Below are 15389 nucleotides of genomic sequence, written 5' to 3'. Positions count from 1 at the left end.
TCCAGCGTGGATGACAGAGTGAGACTGTTTCAAAACAAACAAACAAACAAAAAACCGTTAGGGTGGTGCTGCATGTGCTTTCACAGAGGGTGTTGGTGGCATTTTATGTTTTGACATTTGGACATTTGGATAGCCAGGCAAAAACTTTATAGCAACATTTTCGCTCCCTAATCCTTGACCTGGCTTCTCTGTTCTCTGGCGTAGGGCAGAGAGGGGGCACAGAGGCCCCTGGGCTAGAAGCAGCGGAGTCCCACCTGACTGGAAGGGATTTGTGGTCATCATTTCTGCAGTGCAAGGGGCCAGGAGATGGTTGTCCTATTATTCATGGGCCACACCTCTGCTTGGCTGCTTTCTGGCAGGGTCGGCTCCCTCTTTCTGCCTTGAGAATTCTCCCTTTCTGCAGCTCAGAGGTGGGGGTGGCTGGGGTCTAAATGAATCAAGTACATTTTCTCCATTTTGTTCTAGTATGACCTCTGTACCTCCACTTTGCACGTAAATATAAAAATGCATCTAATTCTATCACCCCAGCCCTACCTGCCCCCAAGGGAACGTTTTTTAGTTCATTTCCCAACAACTACATAGGAAAAGGAGGAGCTGGTGATGTACAATAGGATCCAGAGGTGTAAACACCTTTTATAAATTGGTGAACAGACTTCTCCAGGTTTGGAAGGTTAACTGCATTGTGAAAATTTAAAAAAAGGTTGGGAAACAGTGTTAGCTGATAATAGGGAATGTTAACACAAACAACAAGAACAGCAGGTGATCATAAGTTTATTAGCATTTGGCACCAGAATGACCTTTTTCTCTTTAATGAAAAGGCCCTTTAACCTGCCACATATAGGCATTGCTTAGATTGATCTCCTATAAACATTGCATTCTTGAAAAGCCACCAAAGTCGGAAGACAAAAGCCAGAGCAAAGCTAAAATTTTATCCTGGATAATCCACAAACTAGGTCTTTCACACACAGATGATCAAGAGTTGACTGTACTCATGTTAGTGTTTCTTACTCTGCTTATCAGACACTAGAAGCGTGGGCTCTATGTACAGAAGGTAGGCACCCAGCTCTCAACACTGAGGGAAGTAGAAGTCTGTGCAAATTCTAGTAGCATATATGGTTCAAGAACCATATTTTTGTTGTCTTCTTTCATTTATAAGCTATCCATTTCTCCAAAAGACATTTTGGCAGTCTTACTGATAAGTTGCAGTTAAAAACATTGACATATAAAATAATGTAAACATAAAGTACAAATTTATTTTAGAATGTAATTATACCAAATATTTTTAAATGTAACTATTTGAAAATGCAGAATCTTAATAGAGTGTTCAGTGTTGACACTCTTTCTGTTAATACGTTACCTGTGTGCAGATCTGAAATGTGAAGTGTTACTTCACAAAGAGATTGTGGAGCTCTGGACTCTAAGGAGACCACAGATCATTGCTCATTTTGTCACATGTCAGCCTTAAGTGCAGTGTTACCCTACACTGCAGAATGCTTTATAAACTCAACCTGAAATACTTGAGTATGTTTATAAAATATTCTCTTAAATTCAAATGTGTTAAATTACATAAGTATTTCTGTTCAAATGAGGCCAGTGTTAGGTCAATATAAGGTAATGATAGGACTACTTAGTGGTGCTGTTATGTTGAGGGATATTCTGTTAACTTTGGAGAGTTTTAGTAAGACATTGGAAGAATTTAATACTGTAGTACTCTTATTCCATAGAAATTACTCTTTTCAATTTAAAGATTGAGAACCTAGATCCCCGAGGAATTCAGCTATCAGCTCTCTTCATGAGTGGAGTAGACATGGCCTTGTTTGCAAATGATGCATGTGGACAGCCAATCCCCTGGGAACACTGTTGTCCTTGGATGTATTTTGATGGGAAGCTCTTCCAGTCCAAACTCCTCAAAGCCAGCCGGGAAAAGACCCCCCTCGTCGACCTCTGTGATGGTCAGGTATGCTGGGGCCGGGTGGCTGCCTTTAACTGCAGCGAAATAAAGCTCATTGGCCAAATCTGTCATCTTTTGTGCCGTATTTATCATCCTGTGTTTCAAGATTCTGTTTTAGGTTGGGCCTGGTGCTGAGTGTCACTAAATGTCACTTCAGTACCCAGGATGAGCCAAGCTCCTGATATAACATGGTTTCTCCTTATTTGTGGTAGTAATGTTCTAAAATTCACCTCGAATGCCAAATCAGTCAATACTGAACCATTGCTCCTAGGGGAAATACAAGGCGCTGGGTTCCTTCAAGGCTCTGGACACATATTTTTGTCAACCAATCTATGTAATCTTATTGCATGTGCATTTTGGTTTAAAGACACCTTATATAGTATGGATTGTTGACTCGTTATTATTGAACTCACAGCCAGTAGCTTCTGTAACGTGTATTTTCTCTGTAAGGCACATTACAGCCTCCTTGTGCATTTGGGAACACCAGACAGCACTTCAGCATTATTGGTTTATTTATTTATTCATTTTGAGACGGAGTTTCGCTCTTGTTGCCCAGGCTGGAGGGCCGTGGTGCAGTCTCGATTCACTGCAACCTCCCCCTCCCAGGTTCAAGTGATTCTCCTGCTTCAGCCTCCCAAGTAGCTGGAGTTACAGGTGCCTGCCACCATGCTCAGCTAATTTTGGTATTTTTGGTAGAGACAGTGTTTTGCTGTGTTGGTCAGGCTGGTCTTGAACTCCTGACCTCAAGCAATCCACCCCCGTGGGCCTCCCAAAGTGCTGGGATTACAGGCGTGAGCCACCGCACCCAGCCGGGGAACATTTTAAACAGTGAAATCACCAACAAAAAAGGACAAAAATGTGAAACACGTGGCACCTAATAAACTGTGAAAAGGATTCTTGTTTTCAGTATGAGCTGAAACAAGAAGGCAAGCGTTCTCTTGTTTGACCTCAGCTGGGGTCAGCGCATCAGGCAACAAAACTTTTTGCTGTGTTCTGCACAAGTCTGCAGATGACCAGAAAACTGCCGTGAGTATTGATTTTTGTGGTTACAAAGAAACATTAGCAAGTAGGTGAATGTGCAGATGTAGAATTCATGAATAAAGGGAACCAACTGTACAGTTGATAGATCTTATTTCTTTAGTGCTCATTTAAATTCAATTAAAACCCCCTGTGGATGGCATTTTCACATGCTGGTCCTTGACTTCCAGGCTGATCAGGCTGCCAAGGTAGAGAAGATGCGCCAGAGTGTCCTCGAGGGGCTCAGCTTCTCCCGGCAGAGCCACACGCTCCCTTTCCCGCCGCCTCCTGCCCTGCCCTTCTACCCTGCCTCTGCGTACCCCCGGCACTTTGGGCCTGTCCCACCCTCTCAGGGCAGGGGCAGAGGCTTTGCAGGTGAGTTGACTGGGACGTGTTCCTGTGGGTAACAGATGCCATTTTCCTGTAAAGAACGTGCAGCCCTTATAGGCAAACCCATCTGCTGTGTTGACCTTGTCACTGTTGGTCTGGAGGTCCCGCAGCAGCAGTTCTTCAAGTCCGTGAGGAGCGAGTTTGATCCTGGAGATAGGGGAGAGGGACCTGCTGCTGCGAATGCAAAAGCTGCATCGTCAAATCTGTCCGTCAAGCTGAAAACTCTGCTCACATTTTAAGATATATTTTTTTCTCATGTGTAAGGGAAAATAAGCCCACCCAGGGCAGAGAGAGCCATTTTCCAGGACTCATCTCCCAGGGCGCATCCTGAGCCCCATGCCAGTGCCCTGTTGAACGACCTGCTGCAGGGAGGGTGGCCTTACAATGCTGGTCCCCAGGGACCATGGGCACAGGACAGCGAGGTGACAAGAGGGGCCGGGAGACCCCTCCATGGCAGCTGGAGGAGGCAGGGGCCACTCTGCCCGAATATCCAGCAGGGCCCTGAGTCCTGTCCCTTACACTTCTCCCCTCTCTCTCTACCCCGGGTCCCACAGGCGTCTGTGGCTTTGGAGGCCCCTATGGGGAAACGGTAGCAACAGGCCCTTACCGTGCCTTCCGTGTGGCGGCAGCATCGGGACACTGCGGAGCCTTCTCAGGCAGTGACAGCAGCAGGACTAGCAAGTCCCAGGGCGGTAATTATACCCACCCCTTCCCAGAGCTTCTGCCTGCCAGCACTTCCTTCGCTCCATCGTCTGGCGCCTTCCTTCCTCTACTGTCCTCATGAGCCCTTCCTCCAGCAGAACGGCCTTTCTTCTGGGTCCCCGCTCTGGCCCTCACTGACCGCTCCTCCTGAGACTCTCTGCTCTCAGGGCTCGGCAGCGGCCCTGCTGTGGCCAGTCTCTCCTTTCAGGGTAGACCACTGAGTGTCCACCTAGAACAGAACCTTTCTGTGCACCTGGGTAACCTGACCATCGCCTCGTGTTCATAGGATGAGCTGCTGACTAATAGTGGCGTTTCTTTCCCAAGCAGCCATCTTTTGGTAAAGATTATCATGCTTGTATAGAACATTCTAATGGTCACAGAATTCCTGACATAAAAAGTCTGTCGCAGTTTGTTTTGCAGAAACATTTGTAAACAAAGATCTAATGTTGGGAATATAAACAAGGCAGTTTACTGTAGATTCCCAGTGCTTCTCTTTGCATTTGTATTCGACTTGCAAAGGAGAAAAGGGTCTTAACATTTAGCACAGGAAGCAGTGTCCTGTGACGGGGCTGTAGTCGGAACCCAGTCACCTGTGTCTTTGACCTCATCCCGCATTTTGGGACTGCAGATCTAAATCTGCCCATCAAGTCACATAACAGGACTGACTGTTCAGATGTGATTTTGGAGTCACATTGAGGATGGGCAAGCCTTTCTCTCTTGATTAACAATGTTTTTCCAACTCAGTTACATGGGATAGTTAGGGAGGCCAGCAAGGGAACTGTGCGGGAAGGTGACTCTTGCAGATTTGGCCGTGGGTCACCCCCTCTGTCTGCAGGTCGCCTCTCCTTTCCCTGGTGCAGCTGCATGCTTCTCTGCCTCCTCTGTCTGCAAACCGGCCTCCTGCAGGGTGCTACTCTGCTCTGTGACTGCTCCTTACGCAGCTCGCAGCCATGTTTCCTCTCTGCTTCTTGATTTGCTTCAGCTCCTTCTAGTGCCTTGAAACTGAGGCTGGCCCGTAGTTGGGATCAAAGATGGAGGGAGAGGGGAGATTGCACTATGGATAGTGTAGGGCAAGAAGTGAATTTTTAGACTGGAATGATAAAAGGAACCTGCTTCCTAATTTTCTTAAAATTGTGTCTGGAACTCAGATTTGCACTGCCTAGTATAGTAGCTGCTGGCCACTGCTCTGTTGAGCACTTCAGCTCTGGCTAGCATGTGTAAAATATGTATCAGATTTTAAAACTTAAAATGGGAAGCAAACTAAAATAGCTCATCATTTTTTTATCTTGGGCCAGGCACAGTGGCTTATGCCTGTAATCCCAGCACTTTGGGAGGCCAAGGAGAGAGAATTGCTTGAGGCAGGAGTTCAATACCAGCTTGGGCAATATAGTGAGACCCCTGCCTCTACAAAAAATTTTAAAAATTAGCCAGGTGTGGTGGTGCACACCTGTAGTCCCAGCTACTCAGGAGGCTGAGGTGGGAGGATCGCTTGAGCTGGGAGGTCAAGGCTGCAGTGAGCCATGATTGCGCCGCTGCACTCCAGCCTGGGTGACAGAGCGAGACCCTGTTTAAAAAAAAAAAAAATCTTGACTACGTGTTCAAATAGTGTTATTTTTGATACACTGAGTTAAATAAATACATTATTAAAACTTCTTTTCTCTGTTTCTTTGTACATTTTTCATGTGGCTACAAGAAAATATAAGGCTTGTTATAGGTTTCTGTTGGACACTGCTGAATTGCCACAGCTAACACCAAGATGATAGCTTATTATTATCCATTTCCACTGTCAGAAAACAAGATGCTTGGGGGTCTGGTTTTATTTGCTTATTTTTTTGTTTTTAATCAGAAGTTTTGCTGCCAATTAGCAATTAGAGAATTTTCTTAGGTCAGAAAGCTTACGATTTGCAGTAATCAAAAGAAGTTAGTAAATTTCTATTTGTGACTTTGCTTATGGAAATTCTAATTTAAAAATACAATAAGAAATACAGGCTATGTTTATTGATTCTATGATGTTCGGTTAAGGTAGTAAACCTGGAAGTTATTTGCCTAAAGAGAAAAACATTCTGAGTTTGCAGATTTCCATCTTGGTAGTATAGAAGGCATGCCCAACGCACCTGATGACAACACTTTATTGAATCTGTTTCTATCTAAAAAGGCTTGCACATTTGCAGTTGTAACCTAATTCAGTTGTCATGGGTTCTTCACAATAGTTTTAAGTCAAACAGTGTGCACATAGATACACTACATAATAAAAAATTGTACAAAACAGGAGAAAGTAGCTTCACAGTAAATATAAACCAAAACTGAAAAGAAGTTTCTTGCTTTTATCTTTTTGCTATTCTTAATTCTGTGATTGTAAAGATTTTGTCTTTTCGTATATTTTTTGTGCAGGAGTCCAACCTATACCTTCTCAGGGAGGCAAACTAGAAATAGCTGGCACTGTGGTTGGCCACTGGGCCGGGAGCAGGCGGGGCCGTGGGGGCCGGGGGCCCTTCCCCCTGCAGGTGGTTTCTGTCGGAGGACCAGCTAGAGGGTAAGTTCTGGGCCACGAAAATGTCTTTTGTATAAATAACGAAAACAACTTCTAACTTGCTTTTTTGACTTGGAAGTTTAGTAGGAACATTTTTATATCGTTAGATACATTCTTTAATATCGTTTGTATTTATTTAATTATTTAGTTTTTATTTATTTATTTAAGATGGGGTCTCACTGTCACCCAGGCTAGACTGCAGTGGCGCAATCACAGTTCAGTGTAGCCTTGACTTTCTGGGCTCCAGCGATCCTCCCACTTCAGCCTCCCGAGTAGCTGGGACCACAGTCATGTGCCACCATGTCTGGCTAATTTTTGTATTTTTGGTAAAGACAGTTTCGCCCTGTTGCCCAGGTTGGTCTTGAACTCATGAGCTCAACCAGTCCACCCGCCTCAGCCTCGCAAAGTGCTGAGATTACAGGTGTGAGCCACTGCACACGGCCTTTAACATCATTTATAATGTTTGCATAGGATCCCATTTATAGTATTATGTAATTATTTAATTAACCATTATTAAATAATTAACCATGCAATTTTCAATTAACCAGGTGCCTTAGCAATTTTTTTGAAGTAGCATTTTTGAAGTATTAGTTTTCAAATCAAATACATTGGATATGGGGGATGTAGCTCCGGGGTAGAGCATTTGACTGCAAATGTATTGGATATGAACCAAAAAAATAAGATTGATTGTTTGGAATAAATCTTCCCTATAATCATACTCAATCTATTTACACCTAGTGTTCCATTATTGGAACGTGAAGCATGTGGGAGTTATTTATGTCCTACTGCTCAAAGTCATACCAAAGTCTGATTGCAAAAATTCAAAAACTGGCAACTTCCGGCATCAATGGGTTAATTCAGTGCTTCATAAAGTGTAAGACTGGATGGCTTCAAAGTCATTTGATACTATCTTAAATGTCTGTAACAGATTTAAGTGTTTACTGTTGTCCTTTTTAATTCATTTAGGCGTCCAAGAGGAGTTATTTCCACCCCAGTGATTAGAACATTTGGAAGAGGTGGAAGGTACTATGGCAGAGGTTACAAAAACCAGGCAGCAATTCAGGTAAGAAGACAACATGATGTTTGTGCCAGTTCAGGGCCCTCAGGGATGTCTCCTGTCTGAGCTTGCACTTCTAGTGCCTGTGCTCAGACAGAAGGGGTGTGAGGGTAATGCTTTAGCTGTCAAGCATCTAACACAGTAACTGGCACACAGCTGCTCACCAAATGTCCATTTCCTAGAGCCCAGATCATTTTGCTGTTGAGTGCCTCTTCAGGTGGTCTCTCCCCTTTGCCATGACCCTGTGTCTCTGGTGGCTTCCCGCCTGGTGTGACACGATGGGCTGGGCTCACCTTAGGCATTGCCTGGCCCTGACGGAGCTGGAACAGCCACTTTCAGTTTCTTTTTTTTTTTTTGAGATGGAGTCTTGCTCTGTTACCCAGGCTGGAGTGCAGTGGCACAGTCGTTGTTCACTGCAACCTCTACGTCCTGGGTTCAAGCGATTCTCATGCCTCAGCTTCCCGAGTAGCTGGGACTATAGGTGTGTGCCACCACGCCTGGCTAATTTTTGTATTTTTAGTAGAGTTGGAGTGTCACCATGTTGGCCAGGTTGGTCTCGAACTCCTGACCTCAGGTGATCTGCCTGCCTTGGCCTCCCAAAGTGCTGGGATTACAGGCGTGAGCCACCGTGCCCAGCAGTCCTGCTATATTTTTATGTTTTGTATTACTTGTCTCAAGGTTCAAAGAAAATGATTGCATTGATTCATGGAGAAGGTGTGTTAGTATTTCTGAAATTTTAGGGTTGGAAGCTAAAATAGAGGCTGTTGTAGGAGAGTATGTGGGGACCCTTGGTTTATGGAGGTCATTCCTTAGGCAAGGGTCACATCTCCATCTGGTTGAGTGAATGGATTTTGTCATCAACAAGGCAAATACCCTGGTTTTCAGAGTAGGAGGCCTAGAAGATGCTGGAAGTTACCACCATCTTTATTGGGAAGGGGATGCGATGACGAGAGCTGGAAGATTTCTGTTCTTGTCTGTAAAATGACCGTTTGAAGGTGAAAACCATCCATATTTTCTTCAGCACCGAGTCAGTCTATGACAGTGGCTCTCAGCCCTGGTGATTGGCCCCCAAGGGACATTTGGAGACGCTGATTGTCACGACTTGGTGTGGGGCACTGGCTTTTAATGAGTGAAGCCTAGGGATGCTGCTAAACACCCTACGGTGTATGGGACAGGCCCATCACGGAGAGGGAACAGAGCCACCATATCACATGCCAAGGTTGAGCCTGGTCTAATGATAGAAGCAATTCAAGATCTGTCTTCACGGCCTTCACAGAGAGCCATGTCTTTCAGAAAATGGGCTGGATTAGTCTCAAGGACCATTTTTTTTTTCAGAGAATTATTTTTAAATCTATTCAGAGGAGTGGGGAAGACCCATTCAGAAGAGCTATTTCACAAACACGTGGTAATTATCAGTGCAGATTTCTTGTTGAGGTTCCCTAGCAATGAGTATAGTTCCCCAGTAGAAATGGGGTATGTGCACTACTGCATGTCACAGGCAGATGTGGGAGACCCTGTTTGTTTTGTGGCGGTGGGAACAGTCGCAGTTTTAGAGAAGACTTATTGAGGGGCGTTTGTTACTTTAAACAATTTGGTGCCATTCAAAGGATTAGACAGATCTCCTGAAGGGGGAATCTCCCTCATTTTCAGGATATTAACTACAGAGAGTTGAGAGAAGGGGCCGTGGAGGGAACTGACAGAGACAGGTAGAGCGTCTGCCGCCCAAAAGTCAAAGCAAAGACAGGGTGAGAGGGACCCAGCTGGGCAGTGTCTGCTGTTGAATCTTCAGAGTGTCATTAGGCCAACATTTGCATCCTCCCTCTACTGTTTATCAGAAACCACCTTCTCATTTGTTGTCCTTCATTTTAAACAGGGCAGACCTCCTTACGCTGCTTCAGCAGAAGAAGTGGCCAAAGAACTTAAGTCAAAATCTGGGGAATCGAAGTCCTCTGCTATGTCTTCAGACGGGTCCCTGGCTGAAAACGGAGTGATGGCCGAGGAGAAGCCGGCTCCCCAGATGAACGGGAGCACGGGTGACGCCAGGGCCCCCAGCCACTCTGAAAGTGCCTTGAATAATGACTCTAAAACGTGCAATACAAATCCTCATTTAAATGCACTAAGTACAGACAGCGCTTGCCGCAGAGAAGCTGCTCTGGAGGCAGCTGTCTTAAATAAAGAAGAGTAAACTTATTTTTTATAGAGGGTGAAGGATGCTGGAAGGGTAAGGATTTAGGAATATCTGGAGAGAAAGAGAGCCTGCAGTTATGTACATTTTGTCCTTTCCGTAAGAGAAAAATGAGGACTTTGGAAATTCAGATCCCTCTTTGATATCAGAGATTTAAACAACACATTTTTAGTTTTAACCAGTTGTAGTCAAAATGCTACAATAAAACAAAAAAGAGAAAGAAAATGAAGAGCATTTGACTCCCGCACTTAAAATGAAGTACACATAAAGTTTAAACTGGTTATGACAAAAGCCTATAGTTGTGTTTCTTGAACTATAAAGAAAACAAATTTTGGCAGTCTTTAAGTATATATAGCTTAAAATATAATTTTTAGCATTTGGCACCATATGTATGCCATTATATTTGATTTTGCATTACTGTTTCACAATGAAGCTTTCTTTAAGGCTTTGATTTTTATGATTATGAAAGAAATAAGGCACAACCACAGTTTTTCTTTCTTAAATTTCATCACTGTTGATGTGGTTCTTTTGTGTTAAAAAAAAAAAGTGCAACTATCAGAACTAAAAAATTATAGAGTAATATTGCCGTTCTGCTGATTTTAAATATACAATACATCATACATACTTTACAAGCAAGTTAAATGGAGATAAAGTTGAAATCTTAGAAGATGCAAATGACCTTTCAAAATCAACACAATGTGTTCTGAAACTTTCGTGACTAATACCATGCATCTGTGATCAATGAACTATGTGGTTTTGAATCGGATGTAGACCATTAGTACTACTACTTGAGCTAAACTTCTGCATGGTTCATAATTTTTAAAGTGTGTAGTTAATATGCATGTTATCGTCCTTTCTTCCATTCTTACCAGTATGTGCCCATTTGCAAAACAAAAATGCTAATAATCAGTAATAGTCCTATAAAAGATGTTAACTCTGTTTAGTCATTGACTGATCTTGCTCTAACCTTAAAATTTTGTGATTATTGACCTCTGTTGCATTTATTCTAAAGCCCCCCAAAAATTATCTAGCCGTTTCGAATATCAACATTACCCTGGTGTATTCACTGCTGTATGCATTATTGTTCTTTGTTGCTGTTTTATGCCTTCATATTAGCAAATATGAAATTCTGTGAAAAAAAAACCCTTTGATCTTAAAAAACAAAAAAAAACCACCCCCCCCCCTTCTGTAGCAGGAAACAAATTGCTTGTTCTTGAGAACTTTCCCATCAAGAATTTAGTAGAAGCAGGTATACTTCTATCATTTTGATGTTTTTGTTAATGTTTCCAAACAATGTACTTTGAAATCAGAATCACTTCTTATCGTTTTCATATACTTCTGATGCTCTTCATCACATTAGTGATCAGAAATGAGGTGTAATTCCCCAACCCCTGCCCGCAAGAGCTAAGTAGGATCTTACTGTAAGTTGAAGGGAGTTTTGCCCTAACTCATGGATTGTGCAAGAATGAACTGCTGTTGGGTTTGACTGACTGTCGATGGATTGTGGTGTGGTGTATCTGAAGGCTATTGAATGCAACTTACAATGCTTAATAAAAATCTTTATTCTTTTAGTATAAAGTATGGCGTGGCTTTTAAATTCACTTGTAAAAGCTAATTTTACCGAGGTTTAATTCAAATCGAAACAACTACTGAAAAGATCAGAAAACCAAAGTTTAAAAATATTTTACCTTTTCAAAGTAATTCCAGGTTTCCGGCTTAGAGGAACATTAATATATGATTAATTTGTTTGATAGCTAAATTTCAGGCAACCAAGGGGATTAAAAAAAAATTCTGATGAAGCGGACTTACAGAAAAGGTTTTTTAAAGCCCCGAGGAAGCAATAAATTTGACTCCACCACGTTTTAAAAGCTGGATGTTAGAAATACAGTCCATTTTTCATGCTATCCTTTTGATTGACGGCTCTTCTCTGCAGCCTGATATGAGGTCCCCGTACCCAGGTCCGCCGAACGCCTGGGGAAAGCGTCCCGTGCTGCCCCCTAGCGGCGGATGGTGGGCTAACGGCGCCGGAGGCGGCCAGGAGAGCCGCGGCGATCCCGCTCAAGGGAGGGGCTGGCGCTCGCCCGGGGGCGCGTTTCCTTCCTGTGGAAGGGCGGGGCGGGACCTTGCGTGGCGCTTCCTGGTCCGCCACCGCGCAGGCCCCGGTGCGCGCGCAGCCCGCGGGGCGTGTCCGTGTGGGTGAGGCCTACTCCCTGCTCTTTCCTCCCGGCGGCCGAGCCTGCGCCGTGAAGCCCGTTCTGTGTGCGAGGCCGGCGCCGGGCCCAGCAGAGACCCGTGTGTCCCGAGAGGGACCGAGCAGACCCCGGGAGCTCGAGTGCCAGCAAAGCCCGAGCCGAGCCAGTTTCTCCAACTAACACCCTGAGAGCTCTCCTGGTCCTGGCTGTTCAGACCTCAGACGAATTCACCCCTGCTTTTTATGGGGCGGGCTTTCAGAGTTTGAAGGAAGTGAAGCCAGTATCACTCACTCCAGGGCCTCTTCCTACCCCCACTCGCCCGTCCCTGACGGTGGCCCGCTGTTTCGGGCCTGCGGCTGAGTCCCTCTGCGCCAGCCTTCCGGTGGCGGGCCCCCCAGCCCGTCTCTGTGCTGTGGGAAGATGGGGACGCCCGGACGTCTCGGTCTTTCAAAAACACGATTCCACTGAGGACCCTGCCTGTGACGGGAACAAGTCTCACCCACTCTGGATCGCACATGCCTGGCAGAGGGACAGCGTTGTGGAGGAACACCTTCCAGGCCCACCAGCTTCCACCACCCATTGCTAGGCAGTGCCTCTCCCACCGTGACAACCATGCACTTTTCTTCCCTCTCCCAAGGGGCAAGTCCACCCTACTTGAGAATAGCAAACTGACGGGGACAGCCCTCTGGCTTCAAGAGGGGAGAGGGACAGGCTTCTGAACAGCACAGTCTCAGCAGCAGGAGCGCGCGCATGTCAAGGGTCCCGCTCAGCTCCCTGACAAGCAGGTGCTCCTTCCTTCCGGTGGCTCTGGTCTCTTAGCTGCAATTGCTGTAGGTGAGAGAGCAGCACAGCTTGCTCCAGGTCACTCTCAGCAGGGACTGGGCTGCAATCCAACCCTTAGCTCCAGGTTGGGTCTGTCCACCCGCTCCTAAAGCCCCAGTAGGTGCAGGCTTGGGCATTAAGGAAAGAGGAAGGGAGAGGGTGCTGGGGCTCCAGCGATCCTGTGGCTGGAACAAGGAGGCCAAGGACACCCCTCCTTGCTGGAGCCATCCTGGCCACTCCTCCCACACCACCAGAATTGCAGAGGAAGGCCTAAGGGCCAGTGACTCTGGGTGGCGCTGGTGCGGGCTGGACTGAACTGTGATGCTGATGTTTCACCTCCCTGGCAGCATGATATCCTGGGGCAAGTCGTATGCCCTCCCGCCTGGCCATTTATTCTTTTCCTTTTCAAAAATAGGTTTTACTTTTTTTTTTCTTCTTTCAAAAGCAGTATGTGTTTATTGTGGTAAGTTTAAAAAATACTGACTAGATACACAAAAAGGAAAAGAAGTCCCCGGTGAGTCCTCCATCCTGAGACACCTGTTTTTAACATTTAGTCTCTCTCCTATGCAATATATAGATTCTTTTTTCTTATACAAAAAATAATCATGTTAATATTTTGTAACATTTTCCCCACTTAGCATCATTTGATGATTGCCTTTCCCTACCATACCATATCCTGTCACAGTCCCACAGACTCCACGGTGGGGCTGCACCGTAACATATTCAGTCTTTCCCCACCAGCATGGTTGGACATTTCCTTGTTCTGCAAGCACTTGGGGAGAGTCCATGTCAGGTCCAGCCCTAGGCCCCATGGGATAGAAGATGTCAAGGCCCCTGCCTTTCCAGCATTTACATTTGAGTAGAGGGACAACATACATATGTACCAATAAGAATATTTCAAGCAAGAAAATGAGAAAAAGAAGATGGGGAGATGGCTGGCATGGGCAAATGATGCAGCCATGAGTGGAGGCTATCTGGGAACACAGGTCTGGGCCAGGAGCAGCGGATGGAGCACCCAGCCGAGGAGAATCCGTGGAGAGCGGAGAAGCCCATGGCCACCCTGAGGACAGGGCTTGCTGTGTCCTCCAGTGCTGTGGTCTGTTGAAGGCTTTGGGGCAGGACGGGTTGTGCTTGGAGGCCCAGTGGGCTCCAGGTATCCACGCTACCCTGTAGGTGGGTCTTGCGAGGACCAGTGTCATTATTCCTGGTTAGCATTTCACCAGAAGGATCTCCCAGTGGGGAAGGGTGAGGGAAGAGAGTCTTTTGGTGCTCCTGCTGATTTAGCCCTGGAATGCTGCTTGGTATCCAGGGTCCAGAAGCCATTTGTCTGTACTAGCCTGGCTGCTGGGCACAGTCAAGGCACTGGTGTTTGCCAATTTGACAGGTTAAAAAATGGGTTTTTATTTGCATGACTTTGATTTCTAGTGAGGGTGAACATTTCGCCTCTTACATTTAATTTGCCCATAATTTCTTCATTTTTCAATTGACAGGGAACTTCTAATGTCTCTCCTGGCTGTTTCATGATCTCCCAAACAATCAGGCCAAAGGTAAGAATTTTAAGAAATAATTCACTGTCTGTACCTTCCTCTGTATCATCACCAACAAGGACCAAGGTAGTGCTAGGCTGCTCTGCCTTCCAGGACACCCCTCCTTGCCCTGCATTCCTTCTCCCTGCTCAGAGGGAACCCACCTCTGCACTGCATGGGGCAGACAGCAGAATACATGTGTTTTATGATGGACGCTAACCTTAGGGGTGACTCTCATCCCTCCGTCCCTTTTATTCTACTTTCAGTTCTTCTGAGAATACACTGATTTCTTGCTAGCCCCAACTCCCTACCCCTACTCACTATATCTTGGACAAAAGTCCTTTGCTACTTAGCTCCTCATGTTGTGGAGTAGACGGTGCAGAGGCCTTTTTGCCAGGAGCCTGCGCTGGCCAGCCTGTCAGCTCTGCCCTCATCCTCCCCACCTTGGTCCCCAAGCTGTCTGGTTACTCCTCCCTGTACCCCAGGGAAGCCTCCAGTCTTGGCCCTAACACAGCTTAGGCTAAGTTGACCAAAGACCTGCAGATGGGGCAAAATAGGCTTTTCATTAATGTGCTTTGCCCTGTGCTGAACTGGCTGTGGGACTTCACCAGAGTTTGTAAAGGACAGTCATGTGAAAGTGCACTCAAGAAAAAATAAAAATGCAACAGCAGTGGTAGTAAGTTCTATGAAGGACAAATGCAGAGGAAATGAGGAATTTACATGGGTGGGGGTAGGAGGAAGGTGTCAGGGAAACCTCTCTGAAAAATGACCTAGAGGGCAGGTGGGAGCTACCCAAGCAGATTACGGGCACCTTGGGTGGACCAGGATATCCTTTTCCCATGCTGTGCCCAGCAAGTTCCATCAGTTCAGGAAGCAAACAGCTGGAGGCACCTGTGTAGACCCATCCTGACCTCATGAAACCATGCCTACTCCTAGCATTTGTGCATGTCCATCCCCACAAACTCAACTGATGCCAGTATGGGCTATAGAGAGGGTCACATCAGTCCCAGTTTGCCC

At 45.7% G+C, this 15389-nt stretch overlaps 1 protein-coding gene across 4 annotated transcripts in view; it reads left to right on the top strand.

The window, feature by feature from the left end:
* FAM120A (family with sequence similarity 120A) overlaps positions 1-11410 on the top strand; it is a 115162-nt gene extending 103752 nt beyond the window's left edge. The window contains exons 13-18 of one of the 4 annotated variants that reach the window (XM_009189207.4): positions 1748-1957; positions 3160-3343; positions 3913-4047; positions 6452-6593; positions 7557-7653; positions 9521-11410. In XM_009189207.4, coding sequence (XP_009187471.2) covers positions 1748-1957; positions 3160-3343; positions 3913-4047; positions 6452-6593; positions 7557-7653; positions 9521-9832 — 1080 coding nt within the window. In that variant the 3' untranslated portion in view covers positions 9833-11410. Of the gene's footprint in view, positions 1-1747; positions 1958-3159; positions 3344-3912; positions 4398-6451; positions 6594-7556; positions 7654-9520 lie in introns of those variants that run through there. The other 3 variants (XM_003911994.4, XM_009189208.3, XR_002517709.2) reach the window with 3 other exon arrangements.
* The last annotated feature ends 3979 nt before the right edge of the window (positions 11411-15389 follow it).

This window comes from Papio anubis, chromosome 13 (assembly GCF_008728515.1).
Source record: "Papio anubis isolate 15944 chromosome 13, Panubis1.0, whole genome shotgun sequence".
In the NCBI taxonomy this organism is placed as follows: domain Eukaryota; kingdom Metazoa; phylum Chordata; class Mammalia; order Primates; family Cercopithecidae; genus Papio; species Papio anubis.
Note: the sequence above shows the minus strand (reverse complement) of the source record. Positions and strands in the feature narration are given on the sequence as shown.